Raw genomic sequence first — 26,813 nt, 5'->3', positions numbered from 1 at the left:
ATCTGCATACTAGCCCAAGGGGCACGTCCCAGGACAAAGTATTTCTAATACTTAGGGCAGATAGGACTCTACAATCATTCACAACAGAGCAGAGCTGGATGGACTAAACTTGACTTCTTTGAACATAAACACTTCAGGAAACCACAAGAGATTTCATCATTTTTATTCAGTTCATATTTCATTTGTAAGGCTCTGTCTACAGAGATGTATGTGCCCATGCACTCCAGGAAGTGTCTCAGATCCCCTGGATGTCAGTCACAGATGGATGAAACCTCCTGTGTGGGCTGGGATCAGTCCAGGTGTCCTCTGCAAGAACACCATTGCTTTTGCCAACTGAGTTATCTCTCCAGTTCCCAGAAACGGAGTTATGGGGGAAAACAAGTCTTTGTCTTTTTCTACCTTTAAGAGTAAATGTTAATGTTTGTTTTCTCCTTGGTCCTGACCCCTTGGTCATGTGTTCTGCTCAGTCTAATCAAAACAGGTTCCACGACACCTCCTAAAAACCATGTTTCAGTGCTATGTTTCCTGCAAGCACGTAAGTTGACTCAGTCTTCAAGTCAGGGGACAAAATGAAACAATTCCAGCAAGAAGGCAGATGTTAGGTAGAGCACACCAGAACCCAGGGCTTCCCACATGGTAACCATTTCAACTTATTCCAGATGTTTGAAATCCTGAGCCACCAGGCTGTCTTTGCCCAGATCCACTGTAAATGCAGCAGCAATGCCTTGGTGTGCCTGGAGGTCACTGGTAACAGCATGATCTGTCCTTGTGGAAGACAGGATTAGTCACAACTAACCAGGTGCTAGAATCTCTTCAGGCGTTTGAGAGGGGGCTCCAGCCAAGGACCCTGTGCAGAGGCCAGAGACTGGAATGCTTCAGCCAGCAAGTGGGGATGGGCTTCCCCCATTTCCTTCCACCCTGAGGTCTCAGAGACCTCAGAAGCATGAACTGTAATGAAACCCAGGGCCTCCATTTTCAGCTGCTGTGCACTGTGGAGGTCAGCCAGGAAGAGAGTGTGAGCAGCATTCTCCACTGAGAGGTGTCTGCAGAGGGCGTCCTCACACATGACCTTCAACTGCTCCAGGCCATACCTGTCAGCAGCTGCCAGCACACCAGGGGCCAAGCTGTGGAGGTTTGGCGCCTTCCCCGTGTAAATGAATCCCATCATCTCCTTGAAGACTTGAGGCTCCATGTCCTGGATCTCAATTCGGTCTTTTTGTTTCTCCTTCATGTCGTGTTCAAACATGGCTCTGAAAACCGGAGAGCGAGTCGCTAAGATGGCCTTGTGAGCTCGGAATTTGTGACCACCTACCAACAGGCTGCAGTCTGTGAAGCGGGAAGTCTCCCACAGCTCCCCTAGGTCATCTGCAAACGTGCACCTTGGAACCTTTATCGCAGGTGTCAAATTCTCTTCAGAAATGTTATAGGTGTCTTGGACCATGGTCACCTTGCAGAGCAGAGTGAGGTCGTTCTCAGGGAGAAGGTCTTCTGCCTGGGACAAGAGGAAATCTTGAAGGATGAACATTTTGAATCCCCAGTCCTTACCAGGAAGAAACTTAAAGACTCGTGGGCTCCTCAGTCCCAGAGTTTTGTGTCCTTCCACATTTATAACCCAAAACTGGAACTTTGCCCAAACTGGGGTCTTTGGACTCCTGAGCAACACCAGGTAAACTGACACGTAATCTTTGCTTTCTTTGTCAATGCCTTTGGGGTGAACTCTCAAACACCATTTCAGGTTGTCATTGGCTCCTGATGAGAAAGTCCCACTGAGAATGGCGTCCTGCATTCCCTCCAGGCAAAAGGAGAAGTTGCTGATGGTCCACCTGTAGGAAATCTTCTGCACAGCAATATGTGTGGAGCCCCGGGTCGTGACTGCCTGGTCCCCCGACATTTCTGCTGGAGGCAGTTTCAGGCTCAATTTCTATCCAAAACGAAGAATCAAGATATGGTTTCTCTTCTTCCTGTTGGACATAAGAACAAATACTTTTCAGAATTTTAGTGTCTCACCTCCACTCTGTTCCCCACTTGCTGAGACTAGTAAGTTGGGTTTCTCTATAATTTTCTGCCCAGATTTCAATATTAATTTCAGAGAAGATAGTCCAGGCCCCTATAGACTCTTACATCACTCCATTTCTTTCTCTGTATTGAATTAGACAGGTGGTAACCAATTTTGCCTATAATTCACAAGTTTTTATAAGTGTTTGGGAAATATTTATACATTCCTTTAAGAAATTTATGTATATTTAAAATTTTTTCACTTGGTAACCCAATTGTAGCACCCTCCCTCATTCCCTCAGGCCCCACCCTAACACCCTTGCCCTTCGATTTCCCTACCCAAGTCCTCAGTGAGGGGAAGCCCTTCTCCCCTACCAACTGACCCCAGCCTATCAGGTCTCCTCAGGTCTACCTACATCCTCTTCCTCCACGGCATGGTAAAGCACCCTGCCACGGGAAAGTCATCTAAGTGCAGCCAACAGAGACCATGGCAGGAACAACCCCAGCTCTACTTATTATGGGGCCCATATGGAGACTGAGATGTGGGGCTACCTCTGAATGGGGTGCCTAGGCTTTCTCCAGGAATGGTCCTTCTTTGGTGCACAGGAATCTGCAGGGACTATGGGCCCAGATTTCTTGGCTCTGTTAGTCTTTTATAGCGATCCTGTCTTATCTGGGCCTTTCTATGCCCAACTCCTCCACATACTCCCCGCACTCTGCCCTAAGTTGGGCTGAGAGCTTCTGCTTTGATCTCCTGATGGGTAGAGCCAGGGAATCAACGCTCTGCACAATAGCTACAAAAACCATAAAGAATCTCAATGTAACTGTAACAAAGGAAATAAATGTCTTGTCTCAAATAAAAAAAATATCAAATCTATGAAGAAAGAGATTGAAGAAGATATGAAAAGATGGAAAGATCTCCCATGCTTGAGGATAGGTAGGATTAACAAAGAAAGAATGGCCATCTCACCACAGCAACCCACAGATTCAATGCCGTTCCCATTAAATGCCAACACAATTCTTTACAGACCTTGAAAAATCAGCTCTCAACTTCATTTTGGAAAACAAAAACCCAGAATAGCCAAGACAATCCTGAACATGAAAACGTCTTCTGGAGGGATGGCTGTCCCTGATCTCAAGATGTACTATAGAGCCACAGTGATAAAAAGTGCATGGTACTGGCATAAACACAGACAGGTGGATCAATGGAATCCAATCAAAGATCCAGAAATACACTCACACATGTAATTTTTGAGGAAGAAGGCAAACCATACAATAGAAAAAAGAAAGCACCTTCAATGTATGGTGCTGGTGCCGTGCACGTCTATATGTCACAAAATGCAAACAGATCTGTTCCATGATATTGGATGCAATGTGATCCCTGAGACGGTGAACTAGAAAATCCTGTCTCAGATCCCATTTTGACCCCTGAGATTGTGAACTGTTTATACTGCCTTTGATCCCATTTTGACCCCTGAGATTGTGAACTATAAAAACCCGTGTTTTGTTTGGCATGCATGAGTCCTAACACACACCTTTAATCCAAGTGCTGTGTGTCCACAGGATTTAATATAGCTAACCCTAGGTCAATGGGTGGAGCAAGAAGCCAGCTGACAGGGATTAAAGGTAGGCGGGGCTTTGAGTAGAGGAACAATTAAGATAGCTTTCAGGATAACAGGATCTTGGGATTTTAGCTGAGCTCTTTGGCACTTAGCACTCTAGCTCTTCAGCTCCTTGGCCTTTGCAACATTTTGGACTTGGGTTTTTAGGTATTTTCTTCCTGGGCAGTCAGCTGAGCTAGAGAGATATTTGGACCTTTTTGATCAGGAGGTGAGCTTTGCAGGATGATCAGCTGGGTGCTTTCTCTCTCTCTGAGCTAGCAGGTTTTTCACCACAGCATCTGTCTCCTGTGTCTTTATTGGTAAAATAGAGTGATCTGGGATTTTCAATGAAAACATCCTAGATCCATGTTTATTACAATGCACAAAACTCAAGTCCAAGAGGACCAAAGACATCAACTTAAACCGAGGAACACTAAACTTAGTAGAAGAGATAGTATGGAAGACCCTTGAACTCTTTGGCACAGGAGACAATTTCCTGAAGAGACACCAACAGCTCAGACTCTAAGATCAACAATTAATAAGTGAGATATCATTAAATTGAAAAGTTCCTATGAGACAGAGGCCACTGCCAAAACACAAAACTACAGCCTACTGTCTGGGAAAAGATCTTCACCAACTCTACATCCAACAGAGGCTAATATGCAGTCCATATGGGAACTCAAAAATTAAACACCAATAAGCAAATAATCCCATCGAATCTTGTGTACAGAGCTGAACAGAAACCTCTCAAGGGAAAAATATAAAATTTCTAAGAAGCACTCAATGAAAGGCTCAACATCCATAGCCATCAGGGAAATACAGTCAATACCACTCAGGGATTCCATCTTACACCTCTCAGAATGGCTAAGACCAAAAACTCAAGACAGAGCACATGCTGGTAAGGATGTAGAGAAAGGGAACTCTCCTTCATTGCTAGTGAGAGTGCAAACTGGTACAAGCATTTTGGAAGTCATTCTGGCACTTTCTCTGAAACTTGGGAACAGCACTCCCTCAATACCCAAGTATACCACTCCTGGGCATATACACCAAAGATGCTCCACCATAACATACAAAGGACATTTGTTCTACAATGTTATTGGTAATGGCCAGAAATTGGACAATCCAGATGTCCCTCAACCAAAGAACAGATAGAGAAACTGTGGTCCATCTACACCATGGAATTCTATTTCAGCTATCAAAAACAAGGACATCATGGAATTTTCAGAGAAACAGAACTTACAGCATGAAGGAAGCTAGATCAAGGGGATTAAGGAGAATGACTTACAGGCTGCAGTCAGGCTAATCCACTGACCGCTGGCTGGGCACAGAGATTCCAAGAGGCCCGAAAGCTGTTCAGTCCAGGAGGCAGTGTCTCTGCTGGTCTTTAGTATATACCGCAATTCTGCAGAAGCAGGCTGTAATGCCGGTGATGGACTGCACTTGCTAGCCAAGAGGGGCCAAGAGGCAAAAATCCCAAGCTTCCTTCTTCCATGCCCTTATATAGTCTTGCAGGGAAGGTGTGGCCCAATTAAAGGTGTGGTTGCCAGGATGAAGACCTGGATTAAAGGGGTGTGGCTCTCTGTTTTGAGATCTAGAGGCTCAAGACCTGGATCAAAAGGGCGTGGCTGTCTGTTTTGAGATCTAGAGTCAACTTTGTGTCTTTGGACCTTCAAATCAGGATTGCAAATGGATCTGCCTACTTGAACTGAAGCAAAATCTTTCTCACAGGCAGGCCCTTTATTCTGGGGCTTGAGTTCATTCCAGATGGAGTCAAGGTTTAGCAAGAAGGGCCATCCCATGTGTATCTTCTTCCTGTAGCTAAAGGTCCATAAGTGAAGGGATGGTGTGAATTTCTACACAGTTACATTTCCTCTTGTGATTGTGTTACAATTATCCCTGCCATGGACATGAAAATGGAAGGAGTATTTTACTTATCTGTCAGGGGTCTGACTGTCACAACAGGAGGGCAGGTGGAAGAGCTCACATATGGTGTCTCACAAGCAGAGCCAGAGACCTCTGAATGTGCTGTCTTCTTCCCTGTCTTTTCCCAATGCAGAGTCATGGTCTCTCCATAGGTCTATGCAGTTTTATTCATAAATAGGCTAGAAATACACACTGGAAAATAAGACAGAACATTTCACAAATGGTGCCGGTTCAACTTGCCTTCCTTTTCCTACCCGTTGGAAAATAGACAGAAGATTTCAGAAGGGAGCTGTCTAACTTGTCTTCATTCTCCTGAGCCTACTGAGGTTAGAGGTAAAAAAAAAAAAAAAAATAAAAAGTAAGCCTTAGTCATAATTGGGGGGAATTGCAGCAGGGAGGTAGAAATGCATCTGCCTGGGGAAAGTGTGTATGGGATGTGTGCACACTGCAGGGGTCTGCTCCTCTGCTTCCATTTGCTCATGCTGCAATTGTTCAAAAGCAGGACATTTACACAGTGTGTGTGTTTGTGTGTGTGTGTGTGAGACCACACAAAAGCAATCAGGGCTCGGAGTGGAAAAAAGAGAAATAGGAAACAGGAACTCTATTTTTTTTTTTTTTTTTCATTTCTCTGACTGCTTAAAGTATTGGGAAAGGTCCCAAATAATATTAGAACCTAAGATACCATTTTGAACTGATTTTTCAGGCCAAGTTCAATCGCAAAAGTGAATAAATTTAGGGTCCATCAGTGTTCTTGAAACAAGACCCAACTGTTTGATTTACCAATGAAGACTCAGGAGCCAGAGGCTAGGGTGAAAGCCTGCTAGCTCAGGGAGGCAGAGAAAGCACCCAGCTGACCTTCCTACTCAGCTCATGTCCCAGAGGAAAAAGCCAAAAGCTAAAAGCCAAAATCCCCCAAAGCTCTTCTTCAGCAGGCTATTTTGAATACTCTACCTCAGTGCCCCTCCTTTCTGTTTAATCCCTGTCAGCTGGTTTGTTGCTCCACCTCTTTTTTTTCTTTTTTTAATTTACTCATAACACTTTTTTTTGCTCCACCTCTTGACCTGGGGTTAACTTTACTTAATCCTGTTACAGAAAGCTATTGGAGCCAGGCATGGTGGTGCATGCATTTTTGTTTTGTTTTTGTTTGTTTTTGAGACAGGGTTTCTCTGTGTATCCCTGGCTGTCCTGGACTCGCTTTGTAGAACAGGCTGGCCTTGAACTCAGAGCAAACTGCCTGCCTCTGCATCCCTAGTGCTGGGATTAAAGGCATGTACCACCATGCCTGGTTTGGCACACACCTTTAATCCCAGCACTCAGGAGGCAGAAGCAATGTGGATCTCTGTAAGTTTGAGGCCAGCCTGGTCTACAAAGTGAGTCGAGGACCGCCAAGGCCACACAGAAAAACCGTGTCTCAAAAAACAAAAAAGAAACAAACAAAACAAAACAAAAAAACCAGGAGGACCTAGAAAAGCTGTGACATACAGGCAGCTCTGGAGGGAGGGCAGGAGGGGAGGAGGTGCAATAAACCCAATTGTGCCCATGGAGACTGCATGCAGAATTGCATCTCCAAAGCTGAGGGGATGAGGTCAGGTGAAGAAGGCCGGCCATGAATGTAAAGAGCATTGGTGCATGTACCTCTGCCTCAAAGAGGGGTGTCTGAGGCTCAACAGTCACTTCCTGGGATTCAGAGAAACATTTACACCCACCAGGGAAGAAACTTATCTGGCTGCCCCAGGTGAAGAAGGGGTGATAAGCAATTGGTGAGCCAGAAGGGGATTCTGTCGCTGGTAGACTGGAGGTGAGGGATAGGGTCCCAGGGCAGCTCAGACCCCAAGGAGGAGCACAGGAACCTGGAGGGCCTGCCTGAGTCATAGGACGGAAGAGTCACACCTCAGGTGGAAGTGTACACTAGCAGCTGGGAACCAAGAAATCCCACAAAGCCACACAGCACAACAAATCTCACCAAGAGGTTTACTGAAAGGGAGGACCCCAGGATGATGGCTGCCTCTACTCAGGCAAGCCCCATCAGAGGCCAGAGAAGAGACAGGGTTTGTATAGGATGTCCTGAGAGAGGGGAGCTTTCCAGGTGTGGGACTGCTGAGATTTCAAGTCCAGAGCTTGGACTTTTCACTCTGATGGGTAGGCACAGGGTCTGGCCTTTAGGGGAGTTTGAGTGTTCTCTGGGTGGAAAATGGAAGTTGGAGGTCCTCAGGCGTGGGTCCTGCCCACCCACTGGCTTTGAGGGCCTTAAAGATAATATTCTCTGGCGTTTTGAAGGGACCTGACCCCAGGGGCCCCACGGACCCAACGCCCCCCAAAGACCTCCAGTTGCTTGACTGGGCTTCTGGTTTTCACTCTGCCTAACTAGGCCAAGTTTCTAACAATTCCTGACAAAATCCACAAGTTATGGACAGCTCATGGGCAGCTAATCAGTAGGCTAGAACAAAATGACCAGATACCATGTTTTTATTACTTCATGACCTCGGTAAAGAACACAGCTGTCCCCATGCAATCAAATTAAAAGCCAGCTCCTGAGTGAGAACCACAATTTCATTGACTCAAAATCCCCAGTAACCAAACAAACAGCCAGTCCTGAATCCCCTCGTACACTCTGACTCAATTCTGTCCTCACAGGTCCCTCCAAATGTCCATAAATTTAACCTAGGTGCTCATTTCAGGGGGGCGTCCCCCTCAGAGCTAGATTAAAAGCACTCTTTGACTGGAACTCTGGTGCCCTGAATTTGACCATGTCCCCTGGATGGGGAGGCCTGGTGGCACTCAGAGGAAGGATAGCAGGCTACCAAGAAGAGACTTGATACCCTATGAGCATATACAGGGGGAGGAGGTCCCCCTCAGTCACAGACATAGGTGAGGGGAGAGGAGGAAAAGTGGGAGGGAGGGAGGAATCAGAGGATACAAGGGATGGGATAACAATTGAGATGTAATAGGAATAAATTAATAAAGTAATTTTTTAAAGAATAAAAAAAAAAACACTCTTTGTTTTTGCATACTGCTTGGAGCCTTTCTTCAGTAGACAACCCAAACCCTAACACTTTGAATTTAGACACTTCAGCTTTTTCTACTGTTGTTATTCTTAGGTTTGGTCTCATCATTGTATTTCTGATTTTCTGGATATTTCGTGGAACGAACCTTTTAGTTTTTAATGCTTTCAATGCAAATATATATATTTCTTCTATCAAATGTTCAGTGCCTGAGGCTCTCTCTGCTTCTCCTGCATTCTGTTGGTGATACTTGTATCTGTGGCTTCCCTTCACTTACCTAGACTTTTGACTTCCAGAATTCCCACAGTTTCTTCTCTTTATTGTTTCTATTTATATTTTCAAGCCTTAAGTAGTTTCTCCTTTTTTCTTTAACTGTTTGTATTTCTTGGCTTTCTTTAAGGAATTTGTTCATTTTTCCAGTTTTATTTTTGTTTTTTGGAGACAGGGTTTCTCTGTGTAGCCTTGTCTGATCTGGAATCACTGTGTAGACAAGGCTGGCCTTGAACTCACAGCGCTCCACTACCTCTGCTGCCCGAGTGCTGGGATTAAAGGTGTGCACCACCACTGTCCAGCTCATCTTTAATTTTGTTTCTTTAAGGATTTACTAACTTCTTTGTTGTTGTTGTTTTTGTTGTTTGTTTTGAGACAGGGCTTCTCTGTGTGTAGGCCTGGTTTTCCTGGAACTTACTCTGTAGACCAGGCTGGCCTCAAACTCACAGAGCTCAGCCTGCCTCTGCCCCCCAAGGGCTGGGATTAATGGCTTGGGCAACTACAACCAGGCTTGTCTTTTCTTTTGTTTCTTTGAGGATTTATTCACTTCCTTAAAACTTCTGTCATCCTCATAAAGTTCATTTTAAGGTTTATCTCTTGTTCCTCAGCTGTGGTGGGGTATTTGGGGCTTGGATCTAGAGCTGCGGAAGAGAGGAAGATGACAGGCAGCTTTCTTGGCAGGTTTGACCTGTGGGTTATCAGGGAGCGATGGCGTTTGTGGCTGGAATACAGCCATGAGTGGAAAAGAGGGGATTAAAGGGGATTGTCTGTGGGATCCACAGGAGAAGAAGGCGGGAGTGGGGGTGGGGGGAAGGCTGCACATGGTGTTCTGCTGCAGCTATGGGGGTGAGACTGGGGACTGGAATCGCAGGGAAGGAGGGAGCAAGGAGAACTCTCAGTTGCCTTACCTGTTTCCCTGCCCTGCTCTGCTGCCCTGTTCCTAGTGAAGGCCTGCTGTGTTGGGGGCTGGGAAGATGGGGGTGTTGGGGTAAGGAAGACTTGGGGAAAAGATCTGTGTGATCCATTGGAGGGGCGATGGGGTCAGACAGGAAAGAAAGACCAGAGAAGAGTTTCTGCTGCAGAGCTAGGACTAGGAATGTAGGAATTGGAAGTGGGGGAGCAAAGGATGGTACATGGCTCTACCTTTGGACTTCTTGTTATCCCAGAAAGAGTGGCCCTTGGGTTAGCATGGGGGCCGGTCCTGGGCTGGTGGAGACAGCAAAGCAAAGAGCAGAGGGGAGTTAGAAGGGAAGATGTGCGGTATCCATAGCAGATGGGAACAGTGGGCAAACCAGGCTCCCACAGGAGGTCTGCTGCAGAGGTGAGGATGACACTGTGGCACTGGGTCTGGGAAGAGTGCGGAAGCTCTACAGCAGTCTGCCTGGTTTTCTGACAGGCATGGCATGGATCCATGTTTCTCAACACTTTGCGGGGGTGTCTAATGACCCTTTCAAAGAGGTAGAATATCAGAAACCCTGCATATCAGGGGTTTCCTTTATGAGCCATAGCAGTAATGGTATTACAGTTGCGAAGTCGCCAGGAAATAATCTAATGGCTGGGAGTCACCACAACGGGAGGAACAGTATGAAGAAGCTGCAGCTGTGCTGGGTGTGGTGGCTTCCTTGACCACCCTGGCCCTTCCTTCTTCTTTCCCAGCAACCTGGTGCTGAGGTGCACGCCTTTAATCCCAGCACCCAGGGAGATAGAAGCAAGGCGGATCTCTGTGAGTTCAAGGCCAGCCTGGTGTACAAAGTAAGGTCAAGACAGCCAAGACTACACAGAGAAACCCTGTCTCAAAAAAAAAATATTGTAGCAGGATGAACAGATGCAGTGATCCACAGCCAAAGATTAGGCAGAGCTCAGAGAATCTTTTTTTTTGAGACAAGGTATCTCTATGTCGGCTCAGTTGTCATGGACTTCTTTGTAGACCAGGCTGGCCTCAAATTCACAGAGATCCACCTGCCTCACCCCCCTCTGAGTGCTGGGATTAGAGGCCTGCACCACCTCACCAGGCTCCTGAAAGAGGGGGAGGAAGGATTGAAAGGGTCAAGTGGTCAAGGACACAAAAGGAAAACCTACAAAACAGACCTGGGACCATGGGGGATCACAGGGACTGAACCATCACCAGAGAACATCCATGGAGTAGACTTAGACCCGCACACAGTGTAACAGGTACAGCTTGGTCCTCATGTGGGCCCTCTAACAGGAGGAGTGGGGACTGGGCCCTGACTCTTGCTTGATTTTGGGTCCCTATTCCCTAAGGGGACCACTGACCACCTTGTGTAGTGTCAATAGAAGATGCCACCAGGTGTACTTGACATGCCAAGGTGGGTTGATACCATGGGAGGTCTCCTCCTCCCTGAAAAGAAAGGGAGTGGGACATAAGAGGAGGGGAAGGGAGGGGAGAGAAAGGCATGGGGGCGGGGAGAAAGGGACAGGAAGGAGGGGGAGGTGAGGGAAAGGCACAGGGAGGAGAGGAGGAAGTTCCAGTCTAGTGTATAAAGTATGTTAATTAACTAATAAAAATAAGGGAACGCTAAAACTGATTAAAACACTTTTATTCACTTTCTACTTCATTTGCAAGGCTCTGTCTACAGAGATGTATGTGCCCATGCACTCCAGGAAGTGTCTCAGATCCCCTGGATGTCCAGTCACAGATGGATGAAAACTCCGGTGTGTGCTGGGATCAGTCCAGGTGTCCTCTGTAAGAGCACCATTGCTTTTGCCAACTGAGTTATCTCTCCAGTCCCCACACACTGAGTTATGGTGGGAAAAAAGCCTTTGTCTTTTCCTACCTTTAAGAGTAAATGTTAATGTTTGTTTTCTCCTTGGACCTGACCCCTGGGTCAGGTCTTCTGCTCAGGCTAATTAAATAGGTTCCTCGAAACCTCCTTAAAACAATCTCTCTGTGCTGTGTTTCCTGCAAGTACCTAAGTTGACCCTCAGCCTTCAAGTCAGGAGAAAAAAAGAAACAATTCCAACAAGAAGGCAGATGTTATTTAGAGCACACCAGAGTCCAGGGCTGTCCACTTGGAGATCATTCCAGCTTCTTCCAGATGTTTGAAATGTGGAGCCACCAGGCGGTCTTTCCCCAGATTCATTGTAAGTTGCTGACAACACCGGCTGTTGCTGCTAGAAGACAGGTGTAGGTGACAACTAAACAGGTGCTGGGATGTCTCCAATCTTTGACACAGGCCTCAGGGAAAAGACTGAAAGGAAGCCAGGGTCTGGAATGCTTCAGCCAGCAAGTGAGGATGGGAACCCACCATTTTCTTCCACCCTGAGGTCTCAGAGACCTCGGAAGCATGAACTGTAATGAAACCCAGGGCCTCCATTTTCAGCTGTTGTGCTCTGTGGAGGTCAGCCAGGAAGAGGGTGTGAGCAGCATTTTCCACTGAGAGTTCCCCGCAGAGGGCGTCCTCACACATGGCCTTCAAGCGCTCCAGGCCATACTTGTCAGCAGCTGCCAGGACACCAGGGGCCAAGCTGTGTAGGTTTGGCGCCTTCCCCGTGTAAATGAATCCCATCATCTCCTGGAAGACTTGAGGATCCAGGTCATTGATTTCAACATGGTTGCTAAGGCTCTCCTCCATCTCATGGTCAAACATGGCTCTGAAAACCGGAGAGCGAGCTGCTAAGATGGCCTTGTGAGCCCGGAATTCGCGACCACCTACGCACAGGCTGCAGTCTGTGAAGCGGGAAGTCTCCCACAGCTCCCCCAGGTCAGCAGTCAATGTGCACCTTGGAACCTTTATTGAAGATGCGGTGTTCTGTCCGGAGATGGTGTAGGAGTCTCCGAGCACGCTCACCTTGCAGAAGAGAGTGAGCCTGTCGTCCGGCAGTAGCCAATGCGTCTGGGACAAGAGGAAATCTCGAAGAATGAACTTTTTGAATCCCCTGTGTTGGCCTGGCAGGAACTTAAAGATACCTGTGCTCCTTACATCTTGGGATCTGTCTCCTCTAGCATTTATGATATACATTCGGAAGTTTGCCCAAACTGGGCTCTTAGGACAGCGCGATTGCAGGTAAACTGACAGGTAATCTCGGCTTTCTTCATCAATCCCATCAGGGTAGAGTCTCAAACACCATTTCGGGCTGTCCCTGGCTCCTGATGAGAAAGGTGGGCTTTCCATGGCTCCCCACATTCCCCCCAGGCAAAAAGAGAAGTTGCTGATGGTCCACGTGTAGGAGAAATTCTGGACACTGATCCGTGTGGCGCCCCAGCTCTCGGCCGCCAGCTTCCCTGACATTTCTGCCAATGGAGGGAGTTTGAAGGTTAAGGTAGATTCAAAACCAAAGAATCAAGATTTGCTTCCCCTTCAACCTGTAGGATACAATGACACATGCTTTTAGAGTGTTTTGTTAAGCTTCTGTTCCCTGCTCTGTTTCCTCTTCTTTGAGACCAGAAACTTGGGCCTCTGAAATTTTCTATCCAGACCTCAGTATTAGTTTCAGGGAAGACAGTTCAGGCCCCAAACTACTCTTACGTCACAACATTTCTATTTTCCATATTGAATTTTTGGTCAGTTAGTAACATGTTTTGGCTAATATCCACATGCTTTGAAGTGTTTGCAACATTTTATACATTACTACTGCAAAATGTGCTCAATTCGTCATGGTTCTGTAGGGTAACATACTTACAGAAGGAGTCAGTCAGCCTCTCCTCTCTCTCTCTCCCTCTCTCTCTCTCCATACACACACATACACACACACACACACACACACACACAGATACCCACACATACATGCATACATGTGGTTTATTAGAATGATTTACAGGCTGCAGGCAAAGCAATGCAACAAAGGCTAACTGTGTACAGACAGTCCTTGAAGCCAGTAGTTACTCACTCCACGAGGCTGGATGTCTCAACTGGTCTTCAGTGTACGCTGGCATCTTGAAGAAGGAGGTTCTAATGGCACTGAATGTGTGAACTTGCTGTCAAGGTCAGAGCACGCAGGCAAAGAGTCGAAAAGAGTCGAAGCTTCCTTCTCCACGACCCAATATATACTCCCAGCAGAAGGTGTGACCCTATTAAAGGTGTGCCTCTCAGATCCACACCTGGATTAAATGGATCTCTTCTTGCCTCAATATCTGGATTAAATGTGTCTTCTTACCTCCAAATTGGTATTCAAAGTGGATCTACTTACACTTAACCGACATATTTCATACCAGTTTGTCCTCAGCTTTTGAGTGTTTAGTTAATTTCAGATGTAGTCAAGTTGGGAACCAAAAGTAGTCATGACAACTGTATTTTATTTCAGTGTGTATTTCTGAATTCTTTATTAAAAATCAGGTGTCCATAGGTGTGTGGAGTTATGTTTGGGCCTTTAATTGGGTTCCATTGATCAGTGTGTCAATGTTTATGTCAATACTATGGGGTTTTAAAAAAATAATTTATTTGTTCCTGTATATGTGCATTAGTGTTTTGCCTGCATGTATATCTCTAGGTATCAGCTCTTTCAGTTATAGACAGTTGTGAGCTGCCATGTGGGTGCTGGGAATTGAACCTGGGTCCTCTGCAAAAGCAGTCAGTGCTCTTAACCTCTGAGCCATCTCTCCAGCCCCCAGAGGTTTTTATTACAATGGTTCTGTGAAGAATTTGAAATTGGAGCCGGGCGTGGTGGTGCACGCCTTTAATCCCAGGATTTGGGGGAGGGCTAGGCAGGTAGATCTTTATGAGTTCAAGGCCAGCTGGGTTTCCACAGTGAGTCCCGGATAGCCAAGGCTACACAGAGAAACCCTGTCAGGAGAAACCAAATGGGAAGAAGAGAACTTGAAATTGGGAATGGTGAGAATTCCCACAGTTCTTTTATCAGTAGAATTGTTTCAGCTATTGTTGGGTTTTCTGTCAGATGGCCATTTTTGCCATGTTAGTTTTACCAATCCAAGAGCGTGAGAGATCTTTCCATCTCCTGAGATCTTCAGTTTCTTCAGAGACCTGAGGTTTTCATCACACAAGTCTTTCACTTGCTTTGTTAGTGTGAACCCCATGTATTTTATATTATGTGAGGCTATTGTTTTGTTTTCACTGACTTCTTTCTAAGTGTGTTTGTCATCGGTCTATAGGAGGGCTACTCATTTTTGTGAGCTAGTTTTGTATTCACTTACTTTGCTGAAAGTGTTTATAAGCGGTAGGAGTTCTCCAATGGATTTTAGGGTAACTCATATTTACTATATCATAGCATCTACAAATAGGACTATTTTGACTTCTTCCTTGTTTTTGTTTTTGGAGACAGGGTTCCTCTTTGTAGCCTTGCCTGTCCTGGAACTTCTGCCTGTAGACCAGGCTGGCCTTGACCTCCCAGAGATCTGGCTCCCTGGTGCTTTGGATTAAAGGTGTGTGCTAACACCACCTCACCTCCTTTCCAATTTGTACACCCTTGATCGCCTTCGGTGTCTTACTGCTCTACTAAGATATCAAGGTCATTATTTAATAGGTATGGAGAGAGTGGACAACCTTGACGTGCTCCTGATTTTAGTGGAATTGCTTTGAGTCTCTCTCCATGTAGCTTGCTGTTGGCTGTGGGCTTGCTCTAAACTGCCTTTGTTATGTTCAGTTACACCTCTTGTGTCTCTGATCTCTCCAGGACTGTTAGCATGAAGGGTGCTGGGTTTAGTCCAGGGCCATTTCTTCATTTAATGAGGTGACTGTGTGCCTTTTGTCTTTCAGTTTGTGTATATGGAAGATTCAGTGTATTGATTCCTGTATATTGACCCACCCCTGTGTCGTTGGGATGAAGCCTACGTGAACGTGCTGGGTGAGCTTCTGATGTGTTTCTGGACTCACTTTGCCAGTATTTTATTCAGTGTTTTTGCATCTATGTTCATTAAAGAAAATGGTCTATAGTTTTCTTTCTTCCTTGGATCTTTATGTGGTTTGGGTATCTGTGTAACAAGGACCACATAAAATAAATTGGGCAGTGTCCCTTTTGTTTCTGTTTACTGGAACAATTAGAGGAGTATTGATATTAACCCTTCTTTGGAAGTTTTGATGAAATTCTTCGCTAAAACTATATGGATCTTCTCTCTCTCTCAATGTTTTTTTTGGGGGGGTAGGTGAGGTGACATAATTTTTTTTTTGTTTTTGTCTTTATTTATTCTTCATGCATGCAATGCAGCCTCACCACAGTCCTCCCTTCCACTTCTCCAATTCTTCCCACCTCTTCCTCTCATCTGTTTTACTTCAGGAAACAAAAGGTCTTCCAAGGACACCAAGAGAACAGAGCACTGGGCTGTGGGAGCACATTCGGTCCCAGTGCTCAGGAGGAAGAGAAAGTCATAGCTCTGTGAGTTTGAGGGCAGCCTGGCTTACAGAGCAACTTCCAGGACAGCCAGGGGTACATAGAAAAATACTGTCTCAAAAAATAAAAAGGGTGGGGCACGCTAGAATCAAACCCTCAAATCAAGGCTGCATAAGGCAACCCAATAGGAGGAAAATAATCCCAAGACCGGGCAAATAAGGTAAGGGTATCTTCACTTTTATTGTTAGGATTACCACAAAAACCCCAAGCTAAAAACCAAAAAAATCAAAACATAGCCAGGAGTGGTAGTGTATGCATGGTATCCCAGCTCTCAGGGAGGCAGAGGCAGGTAGATTTCTAGGAGTTTGAGGCCAGCCTGGTCTACAAAGTAAGTCCAGGACAGCAGGGCTACACAGAGAAATCCTCAAATAACAAAAACAAAAACATCAAAACATATATGCAGAGGTCATAGCTCAGACCCACACAGGCCCTGTGATTGCTCAGTCCATTTCTGTGAGGTCCTGTGGGCCCTGCTTATTTGCTTCTGTGGGCTGTTTTCTCCTGGTGTCCTCAAACCCTCTTCCTCTGACATTCTCCCCCACCCTTTGGCTGTTTTCCTGAGATCCACCTAATATTCCCTGTTGGTCCCTGCATCTGCTCTCACTAGATACCAGAGGAAGCCCATAGGCTTCGCCTTTTCCAGACCTACTTTATTTGGGGTTCTTTAAATGGTTACACCTCCCTTCCTACCCACCTACTCTAGATAGGAGAGAAAGGAGATTTGTGGGAACAGGAGAAGTAGATCCTTTTGAATTCAGTCCCTGGGAGCGATTCCCCTGGCACACTCAGCAGGATTTCAGCAGACCAGCAATTCCACCAAAGTTGCTGCTGGAACCTGGACCAGCAGCCTGAGCCTGGAACCTTGAGGCCTTACCTGGAGCGGTTCTCTCTAAGAGCGTCTCAAAGTGGAGTGAAGAACAGCCAAACAATACCAAGACCCAAAAAGTCCCCACCTCTTGTTTTCGGCTCATATATATATATATATCCTCTCAGAGTCTGTACTAGGAAGTGTTTCAGCTGGCAAAAACCAAGTGCCCTCCCGGCCTCCCACATTTGAGGTGGTTTGACTTCTAGTGGATAAACATCACCAGCTCTCACATAAGTCTGTCCCCCATCTCACACTTGGGTGAAACAAAGACATGTTTACGTCCACTACAGAAGCCTCTGATGATTAGTGAGCTAGGGATTGATTTATAGGTATAGCAGAGTAGGAGTCATTCAATTAACTTTTTTCCAGTCCTGTTTGCTTTCACTCGAGGTCTCTGGGCTATCCAGCTTTTACTTGGCCCTCCAGACAGTGTCAGGCATGAGCTCCCTCTCCTGGGATGGAACTCAAGTTAGACCAGTAGTTGCCTACACCCAGGAGCTCTGAGACATCATTTCTTCATCATGTCTTGTAGACAGAACAGCTTGTGGGTCAAAATTTTTATGGCTAAGCTGGCTTCCTACCACTGGAACCTTGCCTTCTTACAGGAGATGGACACTTCAGGCTCCTTGTTCTCCAAAAATAGGATGCCTGGCTCGAGTCTTCCTCATAGGTTCCAGGAAGTTTCCACTGCCTCAGGACTACACACATCCTACCTGGCTGAGGCCAGACAAGGCAGCCTGGTTATGTGAAAGACTTAAAGGGCAGGAAACAGAGTTAGAGACAGTCTCTGCTCTAATTGGTAGGAGACCCACAAGAAGAAAAAGCTGCATATCTGCTACATATGTGTTAGGGGGCCTAGGTCCAGCCGATTCATGGTCTTTGGTTGGTGGTTCAGTCTCTGTGAGCCCCCATGGGCCCAGGTTAGTTTACTCTGTAGATAATCTTTTGATGTCCTTGACCCCTCTGGCTCCCTCACTTCTCCCCACTCTTCCACAAGACTCCCTGAGATTCACCTATTGCTTGGCTATGGGTCTCTACATCTATTTCCATCAGCTGCTGGATGAAGCCTCTCAGAAGACAGTTATGCAACTGGTCACTAAAGGAAAACAAAATTGATAGAAACACATAGAAAGACATTTAGACTAACACGCATACACACACACACACACACACACACACACACACACACAGAGAGAGAGAGAGAGAGAGAGATGGGAGAGAGGAGAGAGGAGAGAGAGAGAGAGACGAGGGAGAGAGAGAGAGAGAGAGCGAGAGAGAGAGAGAGAGAGAGAGAGAGAGAGAGAGAGAGAGAGAGAGAGAGAGAGAGAGAGAGAGAGAGAGAGAGAAACAGACAGACAGACAGGAGAGTTACAGAGAGACAGGCATGGCAAGAGGAGACTGAGAGAGACACACAGAGTGACATCATAAACAGAGACAGACAGACAGAAGCCGAAAGGGACAGACAGAGAGAAAGCGAGAGATGGAGCTAGACAGACACAGAAAGACAAACACCACATACAGCCTTAGATGTCCTGGACTCGCTATGTACAGCAGACTGGCCTTGGATTCACCGAGATCCATCTGCCTCTGCCTTCCTGAGTGCTGGGATTAAAGGCATGGGCCACATGCTTGGCTTGTTACTTAGTTTCTTAAGGCCTGTGGATTGTGGCATGGTTATCCTGCACTTTATGGCTAATGCCCACTTATTGAGTGCATACTACTTACTATACTTGTCTTTTTGGGTCTGAGTTACCTCACTCAGGACGATATTTTCTAGTTCCATCCATTTGGCTGCAACTTTTATGATGTCATTGGGCTGTTTGTTTGTTTGTTTTTGAGACAGGGTTTCTCTGTGTAGCCTTGGACCAGCTGGCTTAAACCCACAGAGATCAGCCTGCCTCTGACTCCCAGCGCGCTGGGATTAAAGGTGTGGGCCACCATGCCCGGAGATGTGATTGTTTTTAATAGCTGAGTAATATTCCATTGTGTAAATGTGCAATATTTTCTTTATCAGTCCTTCAGTTGAGAGACATCTACATCATTTCCAGTTTCTGACTATTGTGAACAAAGGTGATATGAACATGGTTGAATAAGTGTCCTTGTGTATGGTAGAGCATCTGTTGGGTATATGGCCAGGAGTGGTACAGCTGGGTCTTGAGGTAGAGCTATTCACAGTTTTCTGAGAAAGCAACAAATTGATTTCCAAAGTAGTTGTACAAGTTTGCACTCCCACCAGCAACGGTGGATGTTCCCTCTGTTGCACATCCTGGCTAGAATGAGCTGTCACTTGAGTTTTGGATCTTAGCCATTATGATAGGTGTAAGATGGAATCTCAGAGTCATTTTGATTGGCATTTCCCAGATGACTAGGGATGTTGATTATTTCTCTTTTTTTCCTTTTTTTATTTAAATAATTTATTCAGATTATACCTTAGTTGTTATCCCCTCACTTGTATCTTCCTGTTCCCCTGTCCCTCCCTCCTTCACCCGATACTCCTCCTCTAGGTTTCCCCACCATATGATCACAGCCTATCAGGTCTCTTCCTGATAGGCTGCTTCCCATTCCTCTGAGTGCCACCAGGCCTCCCTACCTAGGGGAAGTGGTCAAATAGGGGGTACCAGAGTTCATGTCAGAGTCAGTCCCCCCTCTCCACACAACTGTGGAGAAAGTGCTTTCCATTGGCTAGATCTGAATGGAGTCTAGGTTTACTGCATGCATTGTCCTTGTTTGGTATAGTAGTTTGAGCAGACCCTCCTGGATCCAGATCTGCCATCCTTGATAGTCTTCTTGTAGGTTTCTAGAACCCTCTGGATCCTTCTATTTCCCCATTCTTCCATACCTCCCTCACCTAGAGTCCCATAGGAAGTCCTCGCATCTATCCCAATCCCCTGCTAAGTGAAGACTTTCAGGGGACATCCCTGTTGGGCTAGTGTCCAATAATAAGTGAGAATATACCATGTGTGTCTTTCTGGGTCTGGTTTAATTCACCTAAGATGATCTTTTCTTGTTCCATTCATTTGCCTTCAAATTTCAAGATTTCCTTGTTTTTAATAGCTGAATAGTATTCCATAGTGTAAATGTACTGTAGTTGTTTGTTGTTGTTGTTGATTTGTTTGGTTTGGTTTTTAAAGACAGGGACTCTCTTTGTTATCCTTGATTGTCCTGGACTTACTTTGTAGACCAGGCTGGCCTTGAACTCACAGCGATCAACCTGCCTTTGCCTCCCAAGTGCTAGGATGAAAGGCGTGCACCACCACGCCCGGCTTACTATAGTTTCTTTATCCATTCTTCAACTGAAGGACAACTTCCTGAACAGAACACCAACAGCCCAGGCTCTAAGGTCAACAATTAATAAATGAGACCTCATGAGGCTGAGAAGCTGCCATTAGACAGAAGACACTGTCAACAGAACAAAGCGACAGCCTACAGAATGGGAAAAGATCTTCACCAACCCTACATCTGACAAAGGACTAATATCCAAAATGTATAAAGAGATCAAGAAATTAAACACCCCCAAACCAAATAATCCAACTAAGAAATGACGCTCAGAATTAAACAGAGAATTCTCAACAGAGGAATATGAAATGACTGAGAAACACTTAAAGTAATGCTCAACATCCTTAGTCATCAGAGAAATGCCGATCAAAATGACTCTGAGATTCCATCTTACACCCATCAGAATGGCTAAGATCAAAAACTCAAGTGAGAGCACATGCTGGTGAGGGTGTGGAGAAAAGGGAACACTTCATCATTGCTGGTGGCAGTGCAAATTTGTACAACCACTTGAGAAATCAATCTGGCACTTTCTCAGAAAATTGGGACTAGGGCTACCTCAAGACCCGGCTGTTCCACTCCTTGGAATATGCTCGACCACAGAACAGGGACATATGCCATATGAACCGTGTTCATAGCTGCCTTATTCATCATAGCCAGAATCTGTTGAACACTTCTTTAAGTGCTTCCCAGCCATTAAGGATTCTTCCATTGAGAATTTTGTTTAGCTCTTTATGCAATTTTAATTGGGTTGTTTGATTTGTTGCTGTCTAATTTCTTGCATTCTTTATATATTTGGTTTTCGGCCCTCTGTTGAATGTTGGGTGGGTGAAGATCTTTTCCCATGCTGTAGGCCACTGTTCTGTTCTTTTGACTATGTCCTTTGCCTTACAAACAGCTTACATATTAAAAACAATGTTATTAGCATATATCGTTGTAAAAAGTGGTGTTTCATCATAGTCTCTCAGTACATGCATATAGAGTGTATTCGCCCTCATCCACTGAACTTGGCATATGAGAACAAACAGGTGATACTCTCCTTGGGATTTGGGATTGCTTGTGTCCTTTAACATGATGTCTTCTATTTTAAATTATGTTTTGCTTTAATTTGTTCATTTTATATCCAGATTGTAGCCCCCTCCCTCATCGCCTAGCGATCCCACTCTCCCTTATACCCCCTCCCTCCCTCCTTTCCTTCCTCCCTCCCCTAGGCCACAGAAAGGGTAGCCCTCCCCCACCCCAACATCTGAACTCAGCCTACGGAGTCTCATCTGGACTGCCTGTATTCTCTTCCTCTGTAGCCTGGAAAGGCTGCCCCGCCAGGGGGAAGTGATCAATTAGTGGGCACCAGAGTGTTCTGCTTGTGGCTAGATGGGCTTGCATCCTAGTGTCTTGAGAAGGACAGCCTCAACTCAAACGATCTTCGTTTCTAAACCAGCATTAGACTCACGCAGTGTCCCACCATGTGCCTTAATTTCTGTGCTTCTCCTTCAGCCTCAGTAATATACTTTACAGAAGGACAATATTGGTTCCATTTGAGAATTGGTGTTTAGTGGGTTATATTTAAGGGTGAGGTTGTTGAGGGGATTATTGATATTGTCTGTGTTTGAGGACAGCTTATCATTTTGAATGCCTAGGCACACCTATCCAACAGCCAGCATTCCTGCTGCCTCAATTTATCCTAGAAGGCCTCTTGAGTTTGGAGTGGAAGCCCAGGAAACTCATTTGACACAAAGAAGCATAAAAATGAAGCTTGATATTCTGAGCTCAGGTAGGGGCCAGTCCAGGGTCTGAAGGATTCTTGAGGCAAATTTGTATTGCCTATGTAAAGGATGAAAACCGCAATTAGCATATACAGTGCTGGGGATGTTGAAACAGGGTGGTCAGCTCCGACTCAAGTTATTTTGCTAACAAGCAGATCTGGATGGTCTTGAAAGTGTGCATGGCAGTGTTTAGTGTACATGCAAAGTGTAATCCAGTGTGTAGATATCAAAGGGTGAGTTATGACACCATTGAATCATACAGAACAAGGGTGCAAACAGACTGCAGCTCAGTGTAGATCAGTTTGACCCTCCAGCAAGGAATTTTTCCAGAGTTTGTGGTCTTTGGGATGGTTTAAGGATGTTTCTAACAAAATGGAGTCTGACAGTTTTTAACATGATCTCTTCAGCCTCAGCCAACCAGGCTATTTAGAATATCACACTTATTGCATACATGGAGATGACATAGTTATTCCAAGGATGATTATCCGAGGTGGAGAGGAAAGACCATAAATAAAGGTAAATAGACCTCTGGAGAGACCATGACTCTGCATTGAAAAAAGACAGTGAAGAAGACAGCACATTCAGAGGTCTCTGGCTCTGCTTGTGAGACACCATGTGAACTCTTCCACCTGCCCGCCATGTTGTAACAGTCAGACCCCTGACAGATAAGTAAAACACTCCTTCCATTTTCATGCCCATGGCAGGGATAATTGTAACACAATCACAAGAGGAAATGTAACTGTGTAGAAATTCACACCATCCCTTCACTTATGGACCTTTAGCTACAGGAAGAAGATACACATGGGATGGCCCTTCTTGCTAAACCTTGAGTCCATCTGGAATTAACTCAAACCCCAGAATGGAGGGCCTGCCTATGAGAAAGATTTTTCTTCAGTTCAAGTAGGCAGATCCATTTGCAATCCTGATTTGGAGGTCCAAAAACACAAAGTTGACACTAGATCTCAAAACAGAGAGCCCCACCCTTTTAATCCAGGTCTCGGGCCTCTAGATCTCAAAACAGAGAGCCACACCCTTTTAATCCAGGTCTTGATCCTGGCAACCACACCTTTAATTGGGCCACACCTTCCCTGCAAGACTATATAAGGGCATGGAAGAGAGAAGCTTGGGATTTTTGCCTCTTGGCCCCTCTTGGCTAGCAAGTACAGTCCATCACTGGCATTACATCCTGCTTCTGCAGAATTGCAGTATATACTGAAGACTAGCAGAGACACTGCCTCCTGGACTGAACAGCTTTTGGGCCTCTTGGAATCTCTGTGCCCAGCCAGTGGTCAGTGGATTAGCCGGACTGCAGCCTGTAAGTCATTCTCCTTAATCCCCTTGATCTAGCGTCCTTCATGCTGTAAGTTCTGTTACTCTATAGGACTCTGACAGACAAATCCATTTTGAAATACGAATATATAAAACAGTCTTTCAGAGGACAATTATGGTCAGTCCCTGTTGTGTTCGCTCTCTTCAGTTATCCCCTCTGAGTGAGAATTAAGCATCCTCCCTAGGGCCCTCCTTACTGCTCAGCTTCTCCTTCTTTTTTTTTTTTTTTTTTGTTTTGGTTTTTCGAGACAGGGTCTCTCTTGTGTAGCCTTGGCTGTCCTGGACTCGCTTTGGAGACCAGGCTGGCCTCGAACTCACAGAGATCCACCTGCCTCTGCCTCCCGAGTGCTGGGATTATAGGTGTGCGCCACCACGCCCGGCTTTGCTCAGCTTCTTGAGGTCTGTGGATTGGAAAATGTTTCTCCTGTATGATACAGCTAATGTTTGTTTATCCGTGAGCATATGCCATGTGTGTCCCTCTGGGTCTGGTTTACTTCACTCAGGATGAGGTTTTCTAGATTCATCCATTTGCCTGAAAATGTCATGATGTCCTTGGTTTTGATAACTGGATTGAATCCCATTGTGTAGATGGACCAGAGTTTCTCTACCGTTCTTCGGGTGAGGGACATATAGGTTGTTCCTAATTTCTGGCTATTACAAATAACACCGCTATGAACACAGTACAGAAAATGTCCTTGTTGTATGGTGAAGCGTCTTGTGAGTATATCTCTAGGTGTGGAATAGCTGGGTCTTGAGGAAGAGCTGTTTCCAAGTTTCAGAGAAAGTGCCAGAATGATTTCCAAAGTGGTTGTTCCAGTTTGCACTCTCACTAGCAATGAAGGAGAGTTCCCTTTCTGCACTTCCACAGAGCATGTGCTCTGTCTTGAGTTTTTGGTCTTAGCCATTCTGAGAGGTGTAAGATAGAATCCCTGAGTGGCATTGATTGTCTTTCCCGATGGCTATGGATGTTGAGCCTTTCATTGAGTGCTTCTTAGAAATTTTATATTTTTTCCTTGAGAGGTTTCTGTTCAGCTCTGTACCCAAGATTTTAATGGGATTATTTGCTTTGTTGGTGTAATTTCCTGAGTTTCTTATATGTATTAGATATTAGTCCTCTGTTGGATGTAGGGTTGGTGAAGAAGTTTTCTCACACAGTAGGCTGCAATTTTGTGTTTTGGGAGTGGCCTTTGTCCCATAGGAGCTTTTCAATTTCATGTTGTCTCACTTATTAATTGTTGATCTTAGAGTCTGAGCTGTTGGTGTCTCTTCAGGAAGTTGTCTCCTGTGCCAAAGAGTTCAAGGATCTTCCACACTGTCTCTTCTACTAGGTTTAGTGTTCCTGATTTTATGTTAATGTTCTTGGTCCACTTGGACGTGTGTTTTGTGTATTGTGATAAATATGGATCTAGGATGTTTTCATTGAAAATCCCAGATCACTCTATTTTACCAATAAAGACACAGGAGACAGATGCTGTGGTTAAAAAAAAAAACCTGCTAGCTCAGAGAGGCAGAGACCCAGCTGACCATCCTGCTCAGCTGACTGTCCAGGAAGAAAATACCAAAAACAAAACAAACAAACAAACAAAACACCCCCCCAACCCAAAAGACCGAGGTCAAAGGCTTGCAAAGGCCAAACACCAAAGTCCAAGGAGCTGAAGAGCTAGAGTGCTAAGTGCCAAGAGCTGAAGCTAAAATCCCAAGACCCTGTTACCCTTCAAGCTATCTTAATTGGTCCTCCACTCAAAGCCCTGCCTACCTTTAATCCCTGTCAGCTGGTCTCTTGTTCTGCCTCTTGACCTAGGGTTAACTTTATTAAATCTTGTGTACAGAGAGTACTTGGATTAAAGGTGTTTGTAAGGTCCCTGCATGCCAACCAAAAGACAGCTTTTTATAGTTCACGATCTTAGGGGTCTCATAGGGATCAAAGGCAGTTTAAACAGTTCATAATCTCAAAGACCAAACTGGGATCTAAGACAGGTTTTTCTAGTTCACCATCTCAGGGATCACATTGAATCCAATATCATGGAACCGATCTGTTTGCATTTTGTGACATGTAGACATGCACTACACCAGCACCATACATTGAAGGTGCTTTCTTCTTTCTATTTTATGGTTTGCCTTCTTCCTCCAAAAATTACATGTGTGAGTGTATTTCTGGATCTTTGATTGGATTCCATTGATTCGCCTGTCTGTGTTTATGCCAGTACCATGCACTTTTTATCACTGTGGCTCTATAGTACATCTTGAAACCAGGGACAGCCATCCCTCCAGAAGACGATTTCACGTTCAGGATTGTCTTAGCTATTCTGGGTTTTTGTTTTCCCAAATGAAGTTGAGAGCTGGTTTTTCAAGGTCTGTAAAGAATTGTGTTTGAATTTAACGGGAACGGCATTGAATCTGTGGGTTGCTGTGGTAAGATGGCCATTGTGTCTTTGTTAATCCTACCTATCCTCAAGCATGGGAGATCTTTCCCTCTTCTCATATCTTCTTCAGTCTCTTTCTTCAGAGATTTGATGTTTTTTTTTTTTCCATACAAGACATTTAGTTCCTTTGTTGCAGTTACATCAAGATTCTTTATGGTTTTTGTGGCCGTCGTGCAGAGCGTTGTTTCCCTGGCTCTACCCATCAAGAGATTAAAGCAGAAGGTCTCAGCCCAACTTAGGGCAGAGTGCAGGGAGTGCTATGGAGGAGTTGGGGATAGAAGGGCCCAGATGGGACAGGATCTCTATAAAAGAATAACAGAGCCAAGAAATCTGGGCCCATAGTCTATGTAGATTCCTGGGCACCAAAGGAGGACCACTCATGGAGAAAGCCTAGGTACCCCTCTCAGAGGTAGCCTATTGGCATCTCGGTCTCCATATGGGCCCCATAATAAGTAGAGCTGGGGCTGTTCCTGCCATGGACTCTGTTGGCTGCACTTAGATGACTTTCCCATGGCTGGGTGCTTTACCATGCCACGGAGGAAGAGCATGTAGGCAGACCTGAGGGGACCTGGTAGGCTGGGGTCAGTTGGTGGGGGAGAAGGGCTTCCCCTTTCTGAGGACTTGGGTAGGGAAACCGAGGGGCAAGGGTGTTAGGGTGGAGCCTGAGGGAATGAGGGAGGGGGCTAAATTGGGATATCAAGTGAAAAAATTTTAAATATACCCAAAATTTTAAAAGGAAAGTATAAAATGTTCCAAACACTTCAAAAGTTGTGTACAATAGGCAAAACTAGTTACCAACTGATCTATTCAGTACAGAGAAAGAAATGGAGTGGTGTAAGAGTCACTAGGGGCTTGGACGGTCTTGTCTCAAATTAATATTGAAATCTGGGTAGATAATTACAGAGACACCCAACTTTCCAGTCTCAGCAAGGGGGGAACAGAGTGGAGGTGAGACACTAAAATTCTGAAAAGTATTTGTTCTTATGTCCTACAGGAAGAAGATAAACCATATCTTGATTCTTTGTTTTGGATAGAAATTGAGCCTCAAATTGCCTCCAGGAGAA

At 45.3% G+C, this 26,813-nt stretch overlaps 2 protein-coding genes across 2 annotated transcripts; both read right to left on the bottom strand.

Annotated features, from left to right (window-relative positions):
* Positions 1 to 802: 802 nt before the first annotated feature.
* LOC127199085 (speckle-type POZ protein-like) lies at positions 803 to 1,891 on the bottom strand. Its single transcript, XM_051156940.1, has one exon. It carries the CDS (start codon positions 1,889 to 1,891, stop codon positions 803 to 805), a length of 1,089 nt encoding a protein of 362 aa, XP_051012897.1.
* Positions 1,892 to 11,988: 10,097 nt separating this feature from the next.
* Positions 11,989 to 13,041, bottom strand: LOC127198961 (speckle-type POZ protein-like). The gene has a single exon (XM_051156872.1). It carries the CDS (start codon positions 13,039 to 13,041, stop codon positions 11,989 to 11,991), a length of 1,053 nt encoding a protein of 350 aa, XP_051012829.1.
* Between the last annotated feature and the right edge of the window lie 13,772 nt (positions 13,042 to 26,813).

The sequence above is a fragment of the Acomys russatus genome, chromosome 15 (assembly GCF_903995435.1).
Source record: "Acomys russatus chromosome 15, mAcoRus1.1, whole genome shotgun sequence".
Taxonomy (NCBI): domain Eukaryota; kingdom Metazoa; phylum Chordata; class Mammalia; order Rodentia; family Muridae; genus Acomys; species Acomys russatus.
The sequence above is the reverse complement of the archived record's forward strand: the minus strand, read 5'-3'. Positions and strand labels throughout refer to the sequence as shown.